The 16,895-nt window shown below is 33.9% G+C and overlaps 1 protein-coding gene across 2 annotated transcripts; it reads left to right on the top strand.

Moving 5' to 3' along the window:
• The first annotated feature begins 1,186 nt into the window (after window positions 1-1,186).
• LOC116133287 lies at window positions 1,187-6,269 on the top strand. Of its 2 annotated transcripts, XM_031418997.1 has the most exons (9): window positions 1,187-1,505; window positions 2,074-2,165; window positions 2,256-2,402; window positions 2,501-2,598; window positions 3,717-3,789; window positions 4,021-4,081; window positions 4,208-4,293; window positions 4,403-4,492; window positions 5,995-6,269. In XM_031418997.1, the coding sequence occupies exons 1-9, from the start codon at window positions 1,286-1,288 to the stop codon at window positions 6,055-6,057; spliced, it is 930 nt and encodes a 309-aa protein (XP_031274857.1). In that variant the 5' UTR covers window positions 1,187-1,285; the 3' UTR covers window positions 6,058-6,269. The 2 variants fall into 2 exon arrangements, with proteins under 2 accessions (XP_031274857.1, XP_031274858.1); XM_031418998.1 differs by lacking the exon at window positions 1,187-1,505 and having other exon boundaries at window positions 2,040-2,165.
• Window positions 6,270-16,895: the final 10,626 nt, after the last annotated feature.

Raw genomic sequence — 16,895 nt, forward strand, 5'->3', positions numbered from 1 at the left:
GGAGGTTGAACAAACGTGTGCTCAGTTTTTGTTCGTTTACTGCCTCCTCGCGGTGGTGTCCAGATTGCTAGTTGAAAAGTTTGTACCCTAATTAATAATATCCCTGATTCCAAGCTATGTGACACCTTTTCCTCCTCGATTTTCAATTTGTGGATCACTTACCTTTACTTAATTCAAAGTTTGGGATACTACAAAGTTTTTTTATATTTTAATTTTTTTTTTCATGAAATGTTCTATATCTATATTTTAATTAATGTTTTGCTCACTAAACCCCTATAGTTTTCAACTACTTCTAAAGCATCCACCAATATTAGAAATAGGAGGCTAGCCTCTATTCTGTTAGTTTTGTCTGCTAAGGTTAACAAAAGTTAAGGTATAGCTATAATTTTAAACTTTTAAGAAAGGTATTTCAGACTTTCACCTTTCAAAGAAACCCTAATTTGATTCTTTTTGAATTATATCCATAATGTCTTTTCTAACACAACTTATTTTTCTCTTTTAAGAAGGGCATATTGCCACTTTCCCAAAGCCTAGCAAGGCCTAACCTACCTCGTGCCACTTTCACAATGGTCAAAGAGGCCTAACCTAGCCTCATGCCGCTTTCTCAACAGCTTAGGAGGTCTAATTAGGCCTTGTACCGCTAGTGAGGTGTTCAATAAGGCCTCGTGCCACAGATGATGCAATTAACGAGGCTTGATTTGGTTTTATGCTGCTCTAGTATCGTTATTGGTTTTTACGTTTATAGAGGAGTTGACGGGTAGAAGGTGAAGAGGTTTTAGGGTTAGAAGGGTAGAAATGTCATTTTCTTTTATAACAAATTGTTATTAACGATTTATAAAGTAATGGGGTTAGCCTCTTATATTTGATACTAGTGGTTGTGTTTGGAATTTCTGAAAACTATGGGGGTTTTGTATAAGAGCCCTTTTAACTCATACTTAAATTAATTAAAATTTACACAAAGGTTAAGTTTAAATTTTTAAAAACACTGTAATAGTTTTCTCATATTTCCAATTTTTTATATTTAGTATGACTCCTAATTTATTTCTTAATAATTTTTTTTTTTTCAATTTCAAAATAAATATAAAACGTGGAGTTATTGTTAATTAACACATTTGAGCATTCTTTATTGTCGTGTTCTGTTTAAAAAGAAAAAGAAAGAATTGGAATGTTTAGACTTCCATTTTGGTAGCCCACGTTAAGAAAAGTAGAAAACTACAAAGAGCCAAAAGCTAACAACTCGTCACCACCACCTCTTCTTCTCTTTATCCAAGCAAGAAAAAATAAAATGGCAGCTGAGAGGATAACAGCATCCTGTTCTTCCTCAATATACCATCTCAATTCTCAAAGGAGGCATGTCCCTCTCTCTTCTCCTGCTCGCTTTCTGGGTCGCCCTTTACGACCTTCTCATTTCTTGGGAAGCACTTCCACTCCTTTGTCTTCCAAGTTCTTCAATTCACGCCACACTAACAGAAGAAACTTCTCTGTCTTTGCTATGGCAGCTATTGGTATATATATCCTTATCTTTCCCTTACTCTTGTTTTATTAATTTCTTTTATAACTGAATTTCCATTAATTTAGGTGTACCCTTTATCTAGATTGTTGAAATGTTAATTTTTTTAATTTGGTTTGCTCATGTATCGCTATTTTATTTCATTGTCTTAGTTTTTTTATTCAGCATAAATTGTAATTTTATTGAAAGGATATTTTTGAATAATCAGGTTGCATACAATGCAATTGTGTGATTTCTCCGTAAAATAATAATGTTGTTTTGTGTTTATCCTAGAGAAATATTTCTAAGAAATAATAAGTTTTATCAATAAAAATTATGGATAAATTATGGCTTCCTTGCTTCTTAGTTCTCTCCCTTTTCATATTTTCTCTTAAAGTTTATTCATGAAATTGTATCAAATGAAACTTGAGTGTAAACTATATATGTTTTTTTTCCAATTGGGTTTCAAAAACCACTTAATATATGTAGAATAAGTAGTAGGCATCCTTGCTTAGGAGAACCTTGGAATCTTATTATTGATCATGTATGGCGTCATTACAATCCAATGGCCACTCTCTCAATAGGCATCGCACCGGCCACCACCTCTACAATTAGCACCATCCGGAAGATCCAAAGACCTTCCTTTTCCAGGCTCAGAATCTCCTGCATTGGATGGGTAACAATTTTAATAAATAAATAGAAATTTATCTTTCTTTTAAGGGATTTTTTATCATTTATACAATTTGAACACTAATTGTTTTTGAAGGACCCAGAAGGCATTTTGGGGCCGGCCCAGACGGGCCATATTGCAAGATTAGAGTTTAAAAGACGACTTGAGAAGGATGTTGAGGCACGAGAGGCCTTTGAACAACATGTTCGTGAAGAAACCGAGCGTCGTAGAGCTCTTCGCCAAGTAAATTTTGAATCTTTGTATATATAATTTATAGTTAAATAACATTGGTTTTTTTGTGAATGTTATATTATTTTTGCTGGATGATGGGATTGTTTTAGTCTCGGGCTATACCGGATACTTCAGCGGAGTTGATAGAGTATTTTCTTGACACTGAAGCTCAAGAGATTGAGTATGAAATAGCGAGGCTTAGGCCACGGTTAGTTCTATGTTTTATTTTATGTTAACATGAAGAGAATATTATATTTTAAAAAATGCGTACCACTTGATTTATATTTGGCTTCTTCCAAGAAGATTGCTGTTTATTTGTAAAGAGAATTCTCTCTGACTAGGTTTTTGGGCTTAATTTTACTTCCTTTTTAATAAGCTGGGTTTTTTTATTCTTTCACTCTTTGGTTTGATATTTTTTTTTCCTTTATTGGTTTCTTCTTCCCAATTTTTTGTTGGGACTTCCTTTCTTGGGATTGAGTTACCTTTTGGTACTTTCTCCTCCGTGGAAATCGTTTGCCCGTGGGGTTTCTCTCTTTGGAGAGAGGGGGTCATATAACTTTAGCAAATCCCTTATCATCCACTGTGGTGGGAGTGGATACAGAACAGAAGATTAAGGCGATTACTTTACTACTTTCTTGGCCTTTTATTATGCTTTTTGTCCTAATCAGCTATCTTCTTCTACACTAGGACGTGACACTATTTGTGTTTCGCATGATGAAGATTTATATCAACAGCAAATTTGTTGCAAAACTAATTTGATTGGCTGTTTACTTCTGCAAAAGGATTCGTAACCTTTAAAATTGGAGAATCTTAACTTGTATCTGCAAAACCTTTAGGTCCCTAAGTCTATGTGAAAGTGATTCCCATGTTTATTTTTAAACACCCAACTCTTTAAATTCATAGGGAAAAATTAGGCTATGAGTGTTTGCAGAGAGTAACTACTTTTGTATGTCATTTGATTAGTCTAACAATACATGCAAACTAGTTTCCTCATTGACCCTGATCTCGACACTGAATTTGTTGGTGAGAGCAGACTTGTGAGCCACTATTGCCCTTCTGACCGTTGGAAAAAAGCGATGGCTGTGGCAACTTTACTGAAAAAACCATTTCCAGTAAATTCTATAAAAGTATGGACAAGGACACCATTACCTCGAGAATGTGAATCTGACTTGCCTGTGACTTCCCTTCTTTTGTTTCCACCTTATTTAATATGTTATCCTCTTTGTGGCATCACTATTTTTATCGTCTCAATGAATGGGATGTGTTTTACTTCACAACTTGATGTTTTTCCTTTAGTAATGCAATTGTAACATATGAATTTTGCAGATTGAACCAGGAGTTTTTCTCACACCTGCAATTTGAAGTAGGTCAACTTCGCTTTGCTGTTTCAAAAACTGAGGTTCATTCTTCAACTATGTATTTCATGGGAAAAAAAATAACTTCTTTATAGCGGATGAACATACAGCTAACCAATCATAGGGTGCCGCGTCAGCCTATATGACATGCACTCACCTCATAATAAGTTGATTGTATGATACATCTGTTGTATGGAAACTTTGCTCGTATTTGAAATGATGTTATAGCATAATTACATAGAACTATGATATGAAACCACTGATGGATCTTGTAGGATATTGAAGACAGATTGATTGAGCTGGAAACATTACAGAAGGCTCTACAAGAAGGAACAGGTTTTTTTTTTTTTCTTTTTCTTTTTCCTTTTAGTTTGTTTTAGTCTTGACCGTGGTGCTGAAGGATTCAGAAATTTTTTTATTCACAACTGATGCTCAACTGTTGGCTCTTTTCTTGGTTTACAGAAGCCTATGACAAAATGCAGTCTGACCTTATAACAGCAAAAAAAAGTCTATCTAAAATCTTGACTTCAAAGGATGTGAAAGCAACTGTATGTCTTTACTTTTTTTTGTTAACTCATCAAGCCTCCATATTTGATACATTTTTTTTATTTTGTACGATTTGCTATTCATCAGGGTTGACTTTATGTTCTTATGCAGTTACTGGAAATGGTTGAACATAATGAAATCAATAGATCCTTATTGACACTTCTAGATGAAAACATAGCAAATGCACAAAAGGGTGACCAGGTTAGTATTGTTGGAAATATTTTCTTCTATCTTCTTGTGAAATCTGTCATGTTTTGATTTTATAATGTTGATATGGAGTATAGGAGTGCCAAGGTCCCCCTATACTAAGTAGCAACATAACAAAATCAAAGAACAGAGAGTAAAGGATAACATAGAGTTTTTTCTTTTTGGAAGTGAGGGAACAAACACGTGATGTAACTTATTAGAACACCTTTTTTCCATTGATTATGTTTGCAAAGAATGGAATTGAACCCTTTCACAGTATACTTTAGCACTGCCCACCAATGTATAGATAATCACATAAATGTAATTAGATAGATTAATATGTTCCCCAACTTGATCACTAATTCATATGTCAAATTTGAATTGAGTTCTACCCTTTATGTTGATTTTCAGCTTGTTTCTTCTTGTTGATGTCTAACATCTTGAACTAGTATGATGTCATCATCCATATGATATAAATTATGAGAAATTACTCCACTGTGAGTCTTTGACTTATCTTTCATATAAAGTTTGAGCCTGTAGACTTGATCTGACTTTTATTTCTCTAGATTGTCATCATGGTAAATTTGAACTTTATAATCACATTCTCATTTTGAACCTCGTTCTCATATCCGGCAGGTGAAACTGAAAGTTTATTCTATTAATTATCATATCATTGAGTTGATAATGACTTCATCCATCAATCTAAAAGTTTTAAGAGTGCATTCTTCAAATTTCAATCTAACTTCATTATAGACAAGTAGTGTAACCCTTTGCCGCTTTTCGTCATGCCCTTAAGAGTCATTTTTTCAGTCAAGCTTTTAGGTGACACCAAAGTTTATGATAGTCATTGTTTCTGGTGCACACATTTATTTTTCATCACTATTCACATCTTCCACCAACTAATAGGAATTTCAACTAGTGACCTAGAATTATCCAGACATACAGTTATTTTCTGTAAATGAGTGTTGAGTGTCCCATGGACGACTGGATTTATACACATGTCAACATTGTAGAGTTCACCTCCCTTTGTTCCCCTTAAAACTATTCCTCATTGCTTGATTGTATCATGAGACACACTCTTCGCTGTCATCTACTCTGACATGTAATTAGGGTTTTTGCTAATAAACAAGGAGCCGTATTTTTTATCATTTTTGGGTAAAATACATCCAGTTACCTTCCAAGTACATTGATTGAAAGTTCTAATTTGATAACCTAAGTTTTCTTTTTATCTCCTTCAATGTTACATTCACTTGAGTAGTCATGTTGCACGTGGATTGCCTTAGTGTTATGCCTTGATAGCCGCTATACATAAAGAATCAGGAAAATTAATGTTTGTGTAAGCATCTGACTATATTTTATGTGCTTTATCTGGCAAATAACTTCAAAATTAGAAAGCAATAAGATTAGTTTCTATGCATAGTATGTTAGTAATTACTAATGAATAATAGTTCATAAATTGCTACTTTTGACTTGGAGAATAACTCATGAATTTCATATGTTTGATTCCTTACTTGCAGAAACAAGTGGCAGTGTTCATGGAAAAGGTCCGTGCAGCTGTTCTCAAGTACATGACAGTTTAGTAATTCTACTGTCATTCCTTATATTGAATTCTTTATAAGTCTGGGATTTGAGCAATAACTCCATTCCTAACTACATTAGCTAGATTAAGAAAAACAGGAGCAAAGCAAGATGGAGTCTTGCATAAATATATGGTAGCAAAAAACAAACAAACTATATATAGATGCAATGACATTGTTTTGTACCGTAAGAGAGACTTAACGCACAGATATTAGAACAATTTGTTATAGAATCATATATATGCCATGACATCTAAGTGATATAGTTTAAAAGAATGGAATAGACTACATTAAAAAGACTACCCTTGTTGGAACACTTATCATTTATATCTATCCTAGAAAGTGGAAAGCACTTGAAAACATGATGTTAAAAAATGAGTACTAAAGTGAAATGACAAAATCACAATTTGTGCATGAAGGGGCACAAAGAAAATGTTAGTGTGAGCATGTCATGTCAATGTTAACTAATTGAACTAAAGTCTAGTGATTTTGTGGCCAATAAAGATTGGCTTACAACTCAATCTCACGAATTTTTTTTTACAATTTTGACGTGATAGCTTGTAATTGGTTAGACAAAAAAATTCTATCAGAAACTGATTGTAAATTGTAACGTCGAAGGTGTGTGAGAAAGTTTATGAGATTGAGTTGTAATTACAGTTACTTTTTTGTGTCATACTTGAAATTGTCAATATATTTTATTAAAATTCTGGTAAGGCCACAAATGAACAAAATATTTATTATATCGATATATTGCAAACTGTGTTCTTTTATTTTCATGTAAATGAAGTGTACAAAAGAATTAAATTTTTTGTTTGTTTACCTTAAGACAACTCATTAAATATCAGTATAGATATTTCCTAAGAAAAAGTGGCAATATGTGAGATTTGAAAAGCACACATAACAAGGATAATTTTTTAATTGAAATGACCTTCGAATTTTGATTATCTGCATCTATTGGTATATTTAGTGCGACCTTTAGGTAATGGTCCCAGGTAGCAAGTGCTAAAGCAGCTCAACGTCCTAATTAGGAGTGAGCATAAGTAGCGGATAGAATTAAAACCTGTAGGTATAATCAAAATTGAAACCGAAACCTATCCTAAATTGATACTGTGCCAGTAGGTTTTGATTCCATTTTATTGGAACCGCATTGTGCGGTTTCTGTTCTGGTTCTTACATGTGGAGGAATCGGAATCAGAATCGAAACCTGAAAAAAGAACCTGCAGCAGGTACCCGGCTTGGAACTTGCTTGGAACCTGTAGTAGGTATCCGGTTTGGAACCTGTTTGGAACCGATGACGAGTACCCGGATTAAAACTTGTTTTGGAACCCGGGCTGAAATAAAATATTTGTGAAGAATGGGGGTCTCTTGTAATTTTACATATAAAAAAATTTAAAATGGAAAAAATTAAATTTTTACAATAACCTAATTAAACAAATATATAATTATACTTATTACATATAAACAACACTATAAAAAAAGCTTTAATATATAAATATTAAAGTTTTAATTAATTAATTGTATGATTGGAATTAGGATCTAATTAAATGTGTTTTAATGTTATTAAAAGAATTATTTTTGAATAAAATAGTATATTTGATTGAATAATAATATAATATTTATTTGTTTACTTCAATTACCAAGTTTTAAGTATATCTATAGTAAATTAGTAATTAATTAATTATATATGATAAATTAATAAATACTAATACATTACTAGTTAAATGATTACTTAATCAATTATAATATTACGTTATAGTTAAATAATTATTTAATTAATTATAAGTTTATAACATTATATTAGTAATATAGTACATTACTTAATTAAATAATTATAAACTTAATTAATTATAACATTACATTATAAACAAATGATTAATTAATTAATTATAACATTCCATTATAAATATTATTACAATACTTAATTAAATAATTAGAAAATTAATTAATTATAATATTACATTAAAAATTTATAGTATGATTACTTAATCTATTATAACATTACATTATAATATGATCACATAATTAATTATAACATTACATAATTAAATGATTACTTAATTAATTATGACATTATATTAATAATTTATTACATTAGTACAATATTTAATTAAATTATTAGAAATTTAATTAATTATAATACTAAATTATAGATTTATAGAATGATTACTTAATTCATTGTGACATTATATTATAAATATTAATACATTACATAATTAAATGATTAAAAAATTAATTAATTATAACATTATATTATAGATCTATAGTATGATTACTTAATTAATTATAATATTACGTTATAAACATTAGTACAATACTTTTATTAAATGATTAGAAATTTAATTAATTATAACATTATATTATAATTACTTAATTATTTAATTAATTACAACATTAGTACATTACATTATAAACATTAATAATTTATAACATTAAATTTACTACATTAGTATTTAGTACATTATAAATACCCAATTATATCATTAAATTTATAAACATTTATAATTTATTAAACATTAGTTATCAAATAGACCTTGTTCAATGTTAGTGTAAAACAATAGGAGGTATCTTGTAAATTTACATTTACAAACACAAAGCAAAATACCCAATTCGATTAGGGCAAATTGAATTGGTATTATCTCAATATCTCTTGATTCTTTTCTTCTCTGTTCCCTCTGTCGTCTTCCTCTCCTATGTTTTCTGGAACTTCAACTGTTAATTCTCTGAGGGATACTACTCAGATTGAAGGTGCGTGATATGAAACTAATCAACTATCTTAATATTATTCTGTCTCTTTGGCGTTATTATGTTGTAGTCCATATTTCTCTCTTTCCTTTTATTCTTTTGGTTCAGTTGCCTTTGTGGTGTGCTTGTGCTTGTGGGGCTTCTCTTTTGGCCCCTCAAAACAATGGTAATAAAAAAAGATTAGTGATTTGTGAACTGGGTTTCATTTCTTTGAAACAATTTCTCAAAATTATAATTTATAACCTCTTACTATAATCCACAGATATGTAATGCACAATGTTATGTATGATTGTATTTTATAAATTTTTATATAACTAGACAAAACAAATTGCATCAGCTTGCAAGCTTGCGACTAATGCAATTTGCAATAGGGGGTGTACTTGTAAATTTTTAAAGAATTTTTGTCTTTTTTTTAATTAATAGGGGGGTAATTAATTTTTTACAAGATAGCCAAGTTAAGTTCCGGTTCCTTGAATTTAAGAACCTGCACTGTGCTGTTTCGGTTCCCCAAAAAAATACAGGATACCCGGAACCGCTCACCCCTAATCCCAATCCCCTCTTTAATGACAAGTATTGGTTTCCTGGGTCCACATCCCTTGTTAGTATCGAAACTAACGAATTGCCTCTACGAACATCAGAAACTACAATTTACATCCTCTGTCATTAGTTTAAGATGTTAACTTTAACATTAGTGAGGGTAAATTAGACATTTCACCTATCAAATTTTTTTAAATCAAATCTGAAAAAATAATATCCTGAAAAAATAATATCCTAAAAATACATAATAGAAAATGAAAACAATAGATAATTTAAAAAACTAAAATTATACATATAATTTAATAAAAAATTAAAAACGTAGAAAAGTTGATTTGGGAAGTATTTAAATTTTAAAAAAATTCAAACAATAAAGAATACATAAAACTTAAAAAACATTAAGAAATTTTTATAAAATTAAAAAAAAAAAAAAAACCCTTACTTTGAAAAATTTAGAAATTTTAGAGAAAAAAAATTGCTACCAATGCCCAAGCCATCGGCCAAGCCAAGTGTAGGTCAACGTTGGCCAAGCATGGCTCGATTTGGCCAAGCGTGGCCAATTGGCATCATGTCTGGCCTGGAATGGCCAGATCAGTGGCCAGCCGACATGGCTCGACCTAACTATGCCAGGCCAAAATGGTGCAACACTAGTCATGGCCAGTACGAGTTTTCCTAGCTCGACCTTGGCCAAATCCAAGCCAATGTTAAACCTGTGCATAGCCACTGGTGGCCCTTTTTATTTTTATTTTTTGATTTTTTATTTGGAGTTCTTAATTTTTCATAAATTCTTTGAAATCTCTTCTGTTTTTTTTTTTTTTTAAATATTCTAAGTTTGTTTATCTTTCTTAAAGTTATATACAGTAATATCAATATGCATACCGTCAATTTATTTTTATTTTTAACCCCTGGGAAGGAACAAGCTACCAAAATCAAATCAGAGCCCAACGTCAATTTTTAGCCCATTAAGCTTATTAATATTCACACTACTCTACTCCCGTATGAATTCAGATCACTTATTCTGTCACTCAAAAATTTTTACTTTATTTTTAGTATTTAAGAAATTCAATTTTGTCATCGTACATGCGTGTGAAGGGTGCAAATCGTTTGGTTATTATTACTTGTAAATAATTTGAAATGGTTATTGAAAACCTTATTTGTCAAAAAAAAAAAAATATCATATTAGCAAGATCTACAAATCTCCAAAAATAATGACACTCAAATTCAATTACATATCTAACGATATCCTTATCTATTTGTTTATCAAATTATGGGGTTTGTAATATTCATAATCATAAATCGAGTTACAGTGACGCCCTAACAAGGTTGTGTGTTTGACGAGAAAAAATATACATTATTAAATAATGTGATCATCAAAGTACCTTTAAGGCTCTTATTTCTTTGGAAGAGTCTCTGGCCGGCGCTTAATCAATTGATTTATACAATTGTGGAGTGTAAAATAATTTCATCAACTACTATATGCATTAGATTTTAGGCACGTTTTTAATGTACACATGGCGTGCAATATCAAGCATTGGCAGGAAGTGAAAGCAATTCTCATCTTTAATATTTAAACTGCATTGATTTTTTAATCATTGCTATAATGGATCCATCAATGGCATCATTGTAAGTGGCAAACTGACATGGAAATATAAAGTGGACATGACTTTTTGATCATTTAAAGGCTCGTGCACTTTTTTTCCTTGTAATTGTTGGCTCTAATCAACAAAAATCAGCAACCACAAAGCTTAACTTTTTTTCTATAAATTGAGAGCCTTTCCCATGCCATGCCCATATATCAAAATTATAACCAGCTAGCTTCCACAAAGAGAGATGGAGACATCATACTTTTCCAATCCAATTTCAACTCTGATCGTCCTTGGTCTACTCAGATTGCTGAGCTAAAACAGCACCGAATTCATCAAGACTTCCTGTGATGCCCTCACTACCCTTTCTAGCTATGCAACCAAAATCCAAGACAGCCCCAAGTTACTAGCCATTACAGCCGTCTCTGTCTCCGCCTCAACATTCATAACAAAACTGGCCAAGACTCATTGCTTAAACCCCAGAGAAGCTGTAGCCGTGCGGGACTGTGTTGAATTTCCAATATGATTTAGCCTCAATCAGCTATATATATGTGTGTGAAGTGGCTTCCACTAGCAGGGTTGTTTTTTGGCTTCAGAGGATGGAAATGAAGTATTTGTACTGGGGAACCTTTATTGTATAAAATGCTTGATGATCTGTTGTCAATTAAGATGTAAAATAAATATAGCATATATGTGTGTGTGTGTGTGTGTGTATGCACCCACCCATGTATATATGTATGTAGGACTTGAATCAAATAAAGAACGTATAACTAGCAGATCAAGAAGGAATGCAATCCTCATGAATAAATAAATCAAATAGATTTAACGATTATAACCATCCTAATTTTCATTTTTCTCTGTCTACCAAAATAAAGATATAAATTAATTAAGAAATATGGAAACTACGAAATATGCAACTAATGGGCAAGAAACTCGACCGAAATAACACAAATAGGCTCTCTTGTCTGTCATTGCAGGTTGAGAAGCAAAACGTGCAATTTTCTTTCTTGGTTCAAAGCTAATGGCATTATGACAAAGAATGCATTAAAATAAGTAACAAAGTATTTAGGATATTAATTAATGTTGGGTATAACTGACATGGATGTATTGTAGCTATGCATATCTTCAACCATCAAACAAACCAATATATTCTAGACATCAATTATTTCTCGATTTGAAGTGTCATCACATATTCTTTTGACTAGAAATCGATTTTTTTTCTTGGCTTACATAGTGACCCAACTGACAAGAACAATGAGGAAAGTGCATATGTTAACCAAAAAAAATTGCAGGTTTCTTTATGACAATGGAAGCCAAAGGGTCCTAGAATTATAAGGTGAGTAGTTAAAATCCTGTGGAGCAAACTGCAGCTCAGCCCTACTTCCCTCGATAGGAATTCTAAAATGAAATTCACTCAATTCTAGCAATTAATCCTAAGATCTGCATATTGATTATAGAATACTAAATTTTAAAGAATAAGGATTAGAAAACCTGATTTTGCCATGGCTTCTGAATTTCTTTAATTCCCTACAAGTAGTGACCGATCTTCCTTTCCAAAAAGGCTCCAGAATAACGACTTCCAAATGAGGTTCAATGTACAATCACATTTTGAAAAGGGGACCTAGTCAATTTATATCCATTTATTGGGTCCTCCCATTAAAGATCCAATAAACTATAAAGTCCATTACATGCTCAAGCCTACACTTGTCAACCCAGATTATATAAAATGAAATGCATTGAACAAATTCTAGAATGATCATATAAGCCCATTAGGATATCTCATTGGATTATGCATTTATCCAATTTCATCAAACCAAAACATAATTAATGTTAGCCCATAATTAGGAATTTTCAAAGATTCTCCCACTTGGACAACATTAATTATTTTATCTTATTTTAAGAAAAGAAAACAGTTTTAACTCCCGGGTAAACAAGCTTTTTAACTTTAAACTGGCCATTGTTTGAAGAAAACAAAATAGTCCATAGATAACACTTTGACCAACAATCAGTCAATATGACTATCAATAATGAACCAAGACAATCTTTACATCTTTAATTGACATAAAAGATAATCCATGATTACAATTACTAATAATCAAATCACATGGATCAGTAATCTAGGAGTGTGGCAAAAAATAGCACCCAACAAGATGATCATAAACATGTGCTATTTCCTATCAGTCCTCTTGATGATTCATCTTTAACCTTTATGCTTTAAGAAAAAGCAAGAGAAATCTCACAGCTTCCAACGCAGCTTATAAGTTTCAATCAATAAACCTTAGGATATCCAACCATGAAACATATCTATTCAAATACCATTCTCAAGAGAAACTTTATTCTTGAGACACAATGTTATATTTCACTAACCATATGATATACATTGTATTACAAATTCAAATAATATTATGTAATAGACTGAAAAAAACTCCTACTAACCAAGTACATCAAAAACTCAAAATATATGTTATCACATGTATATATGATGAGCAACCAAAGGTAAAGGTTTACTGTAGGAAGAAGTGGAGTAAGAAGCAGGGGAATAATTGACAGTTAGGAGGTTAGAAGAATTTGTTATGAGGGGGCAGGTGGCATGTGGAGATTGGAGAGAGAGAAATTCTGTTAGGAGTAAGACTGGATACCAGGAGAGAATAAAAGGAGGAGAGGGAAAAAGGGAAGTAGGGAGAAAGTTGTTAAGTATTGGGAAGGGAAGTGACTGACCCTCGAAGTTCAGTCTTATCATTTTGTTTATCTTTTGTTCTTAGCTTTATTTGCTGCATTCTCAATTGTTGATTGTTGATTGAACAGAGTCTGGATGTCATATTTCGGATGTACTGTTAGCTGCCATTAATATAGAGATTTCTTGTGTTTACTGTGTTGGGATTGGATCTGTATCTAGATTGTAGTGTGTTTCATTAAGTTGCAGGTCAGGATCTCATCAAGTGGTATCAGAGCAGTGAGTTCTGGGTATGGTCTTGACAAGAATGGAGTCTAGACTTGATAACGTGGAAAAAGAAGTTACAAGTAGGAGGTAGTGGTACCTTCGCGAATGTGGTTGAGATACTCAGGGGTGCGAAGAAAGATGAGAAGAAGCAGGAAACTGAGATGCTCCAACAGAAACTCTTCGGTCTCATCAGGAAGAAAATACCAATGGAGCAAACGGGTCTGGCGACAGTAACCAGAACCGTAATGAGGTGACAGGAAGGAGGTTGGAAATGCCGATATTCTCCGGTGAAGATCCTTATGGATGATCTTTAGAGTAGAGCGCTACTTCCACCTCATGGAATAAATGAGGAAGGAAAAATGACAGCAGCAGCTTCTGTATGGAGGGTGAAGCAATTAATTGGTTCCAGTGGATGGAATCCAAGCTCCCAAGTTCATGGGCTATGTTTAAACTGGCACTACTCCAAGATTCAGTGGGTCTCAAGAGCTCAACCGCTATGAATCATTAATGGCCTGAAGCAACTGGTTCAGTTATGGAGTTTCGACGTCAATTTGAAGCTGTCGCGGCATTGTTGGTAGGGAGAGGAAGAAGAGACTACGGCAGCCTTTATCAATGGATTAAAATTGAAGTAAGGGCTGAAGTACTTTAGCCCAGCCCACAACCTTATGCAAATAATTGATCTGGCCCAACGAATTGAAGAAAGGAATCGAGAAATAGAGGAGGCCCAAATGGAACAATTAAACCCACAGCAGTATGGGCTTGGACCTTCAATGGACCCAACCCACGACCCGATTAGAAGCCCTAACTTGACCCATTTGAAAACAACTTGAACCCAAAATTCCTAACACAAACAGATTCGAAAATCACCCAAACACAAAATTCCCTAACACATTTGAAACCCTAAATCACACCAATCTCCCACTTCAGTCGCCGATCGTCGGAAATGTCAGTACAGGGTTCATCGACGCAGTTCTCCAATCGCGACTACAACCCATCGATTTTCGCCCTTATGAACGACCTAACTTCCAGAGAAGAGAATTCCCTCGAAAAATGACCGACGTAGAGATCCAAAGGAAAAAGAGAAAGGGCTTTGCTTCAGATGTGATGGTAAGTTCTCGTTTGGTCACAAATGTGGTGAGAAGCAATTTCAGATCATTTTAGTGGATGAAGAGGAAATGATTCAGACCCATTGGTGTGGGGAGTCTGTAGAACTGAATAGAACAACGACAGGAACAAGTTTGAGCTTTCTCTGAGCTCGGTGGTGGGGATTCATTGCCCAAAACAATGAAACTCAAAGGAAGAATCCAAGGAAAGGAACTAATGGTATTGATTGATAGTGGGGCTTCCCACAATTTTATTAGTTCAAAGGTGGTTACAGGCTTGGGAATTTCTGTGAGGGGAACTCAGTCTTTTGGGGTCAGAGTAGGTGATGGATATAGCGTGAATGTGAAGGGGAATGTAAAGATGTTTGTTTGACTACAGGATAATGATTACTCAGAATTTTTTTCCATTTGATATGAGCAGTGCGGATGTTGTTCTGGGAATTATGGTTGGAAACGTTAGGGGAACATCACAGATTGAGAACAGATTATGAGATTTAGTTGGACGATCAGATGGTATGTCTGCGTGGGGATCCATCTCTGAATAGACCATGGTTTCGCTCAAGGCTATGTCAAGGCTTTAAGGACGGAAGGACAAGGGTGTTTGATAGAGTTCGGTCAGATTCAAAAACAGTGTGATGACAGTGGGATGTGGATGATCGGTATGGAGGTGTTCCAAATATTTAGTCAAGTGTTTGAGCCACTTTCCGGGTTACCACCTGCCAGGTCCAGAGACCACGCAATTCAGTTATTCCCAGGCCTCAACCACCCAACCTGCGACCTTACCGGTACCCTTACTATCAGAAGAACGAAATCGAACGCCTCGTCAAAGAAATGTTGGCGTCAGGAATTATTAAACCCAGTATTACCCCTTCTCAAGTCCGGTTTTGTTGGTTAAAAAAAAAAGGATAAGGGTGGAGATTCTGGTGGATTATAGGGCAGTTAATCAGGTAACCTTCCGGACAAGTTTCCCATTCCAGCCATTGATGATTATTGATGAATTGGCAGGCGCGACAGTGTTTTCGAAACTGATTTGAAGTCCGGTTATCACCAAATCCGAGTGCAACCAGATGATACACACAAACTGCCTTCCGGACGCATGAAGGGCACTATGAGTTTGTGTAATGCCATTCGCCCACAATGCCAGCACGATACTTTCCAAGCAGTGATGAATGACGTGTTTAAACAGTATTTACGAAAATTTCTGCTGGTTTTCTTTGATGATATACTAATATATAGTAAGGAGATGGGCGACCATGTGAAGCACCTCAGCCTTACTCTGCAGATTCTTTTGGACAACCAATTGGTGGTCAATAAAAAAAATGCAAGTTTGGGCGGTCACAGTTGGAGTACTTGGGGCATGTGGTCTACGCTCAGGGTGTTTCGGTTGATCCTCTAAGATTGAGAGTATCACTAAATGGCTAGAACCGAGTGTTAGGGCACTCAGAGGGTTTTTAGGATTGACGGGGTATTATCGTCGATTCGTTCGTGATTACGAAAAAATAGCTCTACCACTTACTGCACTATTAAGAGATTCGTTCGTGTGGAATACAGCAGCCCAAGGGGCTTTTGAGGAATTAAAACGAATCATGACCAGTGTTCCTGTTCTGCGGATGCCGAACTTTATGCAAGAATTTGTCCTGGAAACCGACGCCTCCGGAAGTGGATTAGGGGTTGTGCTGATGCAAGAAGACGCCCGATTGCTTTTCTCAGCAAAGGTTTGTCCTTAAACTCTAAGATGAAGTCAGTTTAAAAGAATTAATGGCAATTGTCCTGGCTGTGCAAAAGTGGCGGCATTACTTGTTAGGTAGTTTTGTGATTCGGACAGACCAGCGAGTCTTCCACTTCCTCACTGAGCAGAATTATTGAGTGAAAATCAGCAAAAATGGGTTTCAATTGTTGGGGTTAGATTTCATCTATTAATAACCAGACGCTCAGAAC

This window comes from Pistacia vera, unplaced genomic scaffold (genome assembly GCF_008641045.1).
Source record: "Pistacia vera cultivar Batoury unplaced genomic scaffold, PisVer_v2 Contig268, whole genome shotgun sequence".
NCBI lineage: Eukaryota > Viridiplantae > Streptophyta > Magnoliopsida > Sapindales > Anacardiaceae > Pistacia > Pistacia vera.

Excerpts from the sequence above, each read along its gene's own strand:
- LOC116133287 (XM_031418997.1), top strand. The coding sequence starts at position 1,286 with ATGGCAGCTGAGAGGATAACAGCATCCTGTTCTTCCTCAATATACCAT. Across the intron at positions 1,506-2,073 it reads CTTTGCTATGGCAGCTATTG|GCATCGCACCGGCCACCACC; the intron begins GTATATATATCC and ends CTCTCTCAATAG. Across the intron at positions 3,790-4,020 it reads TTGCTGTTTCAAAAACTGAG|GATATTGAAGACAGATTGAT; the intron begins GTTCATTCTTCA and ends TGGATCTTGTAG.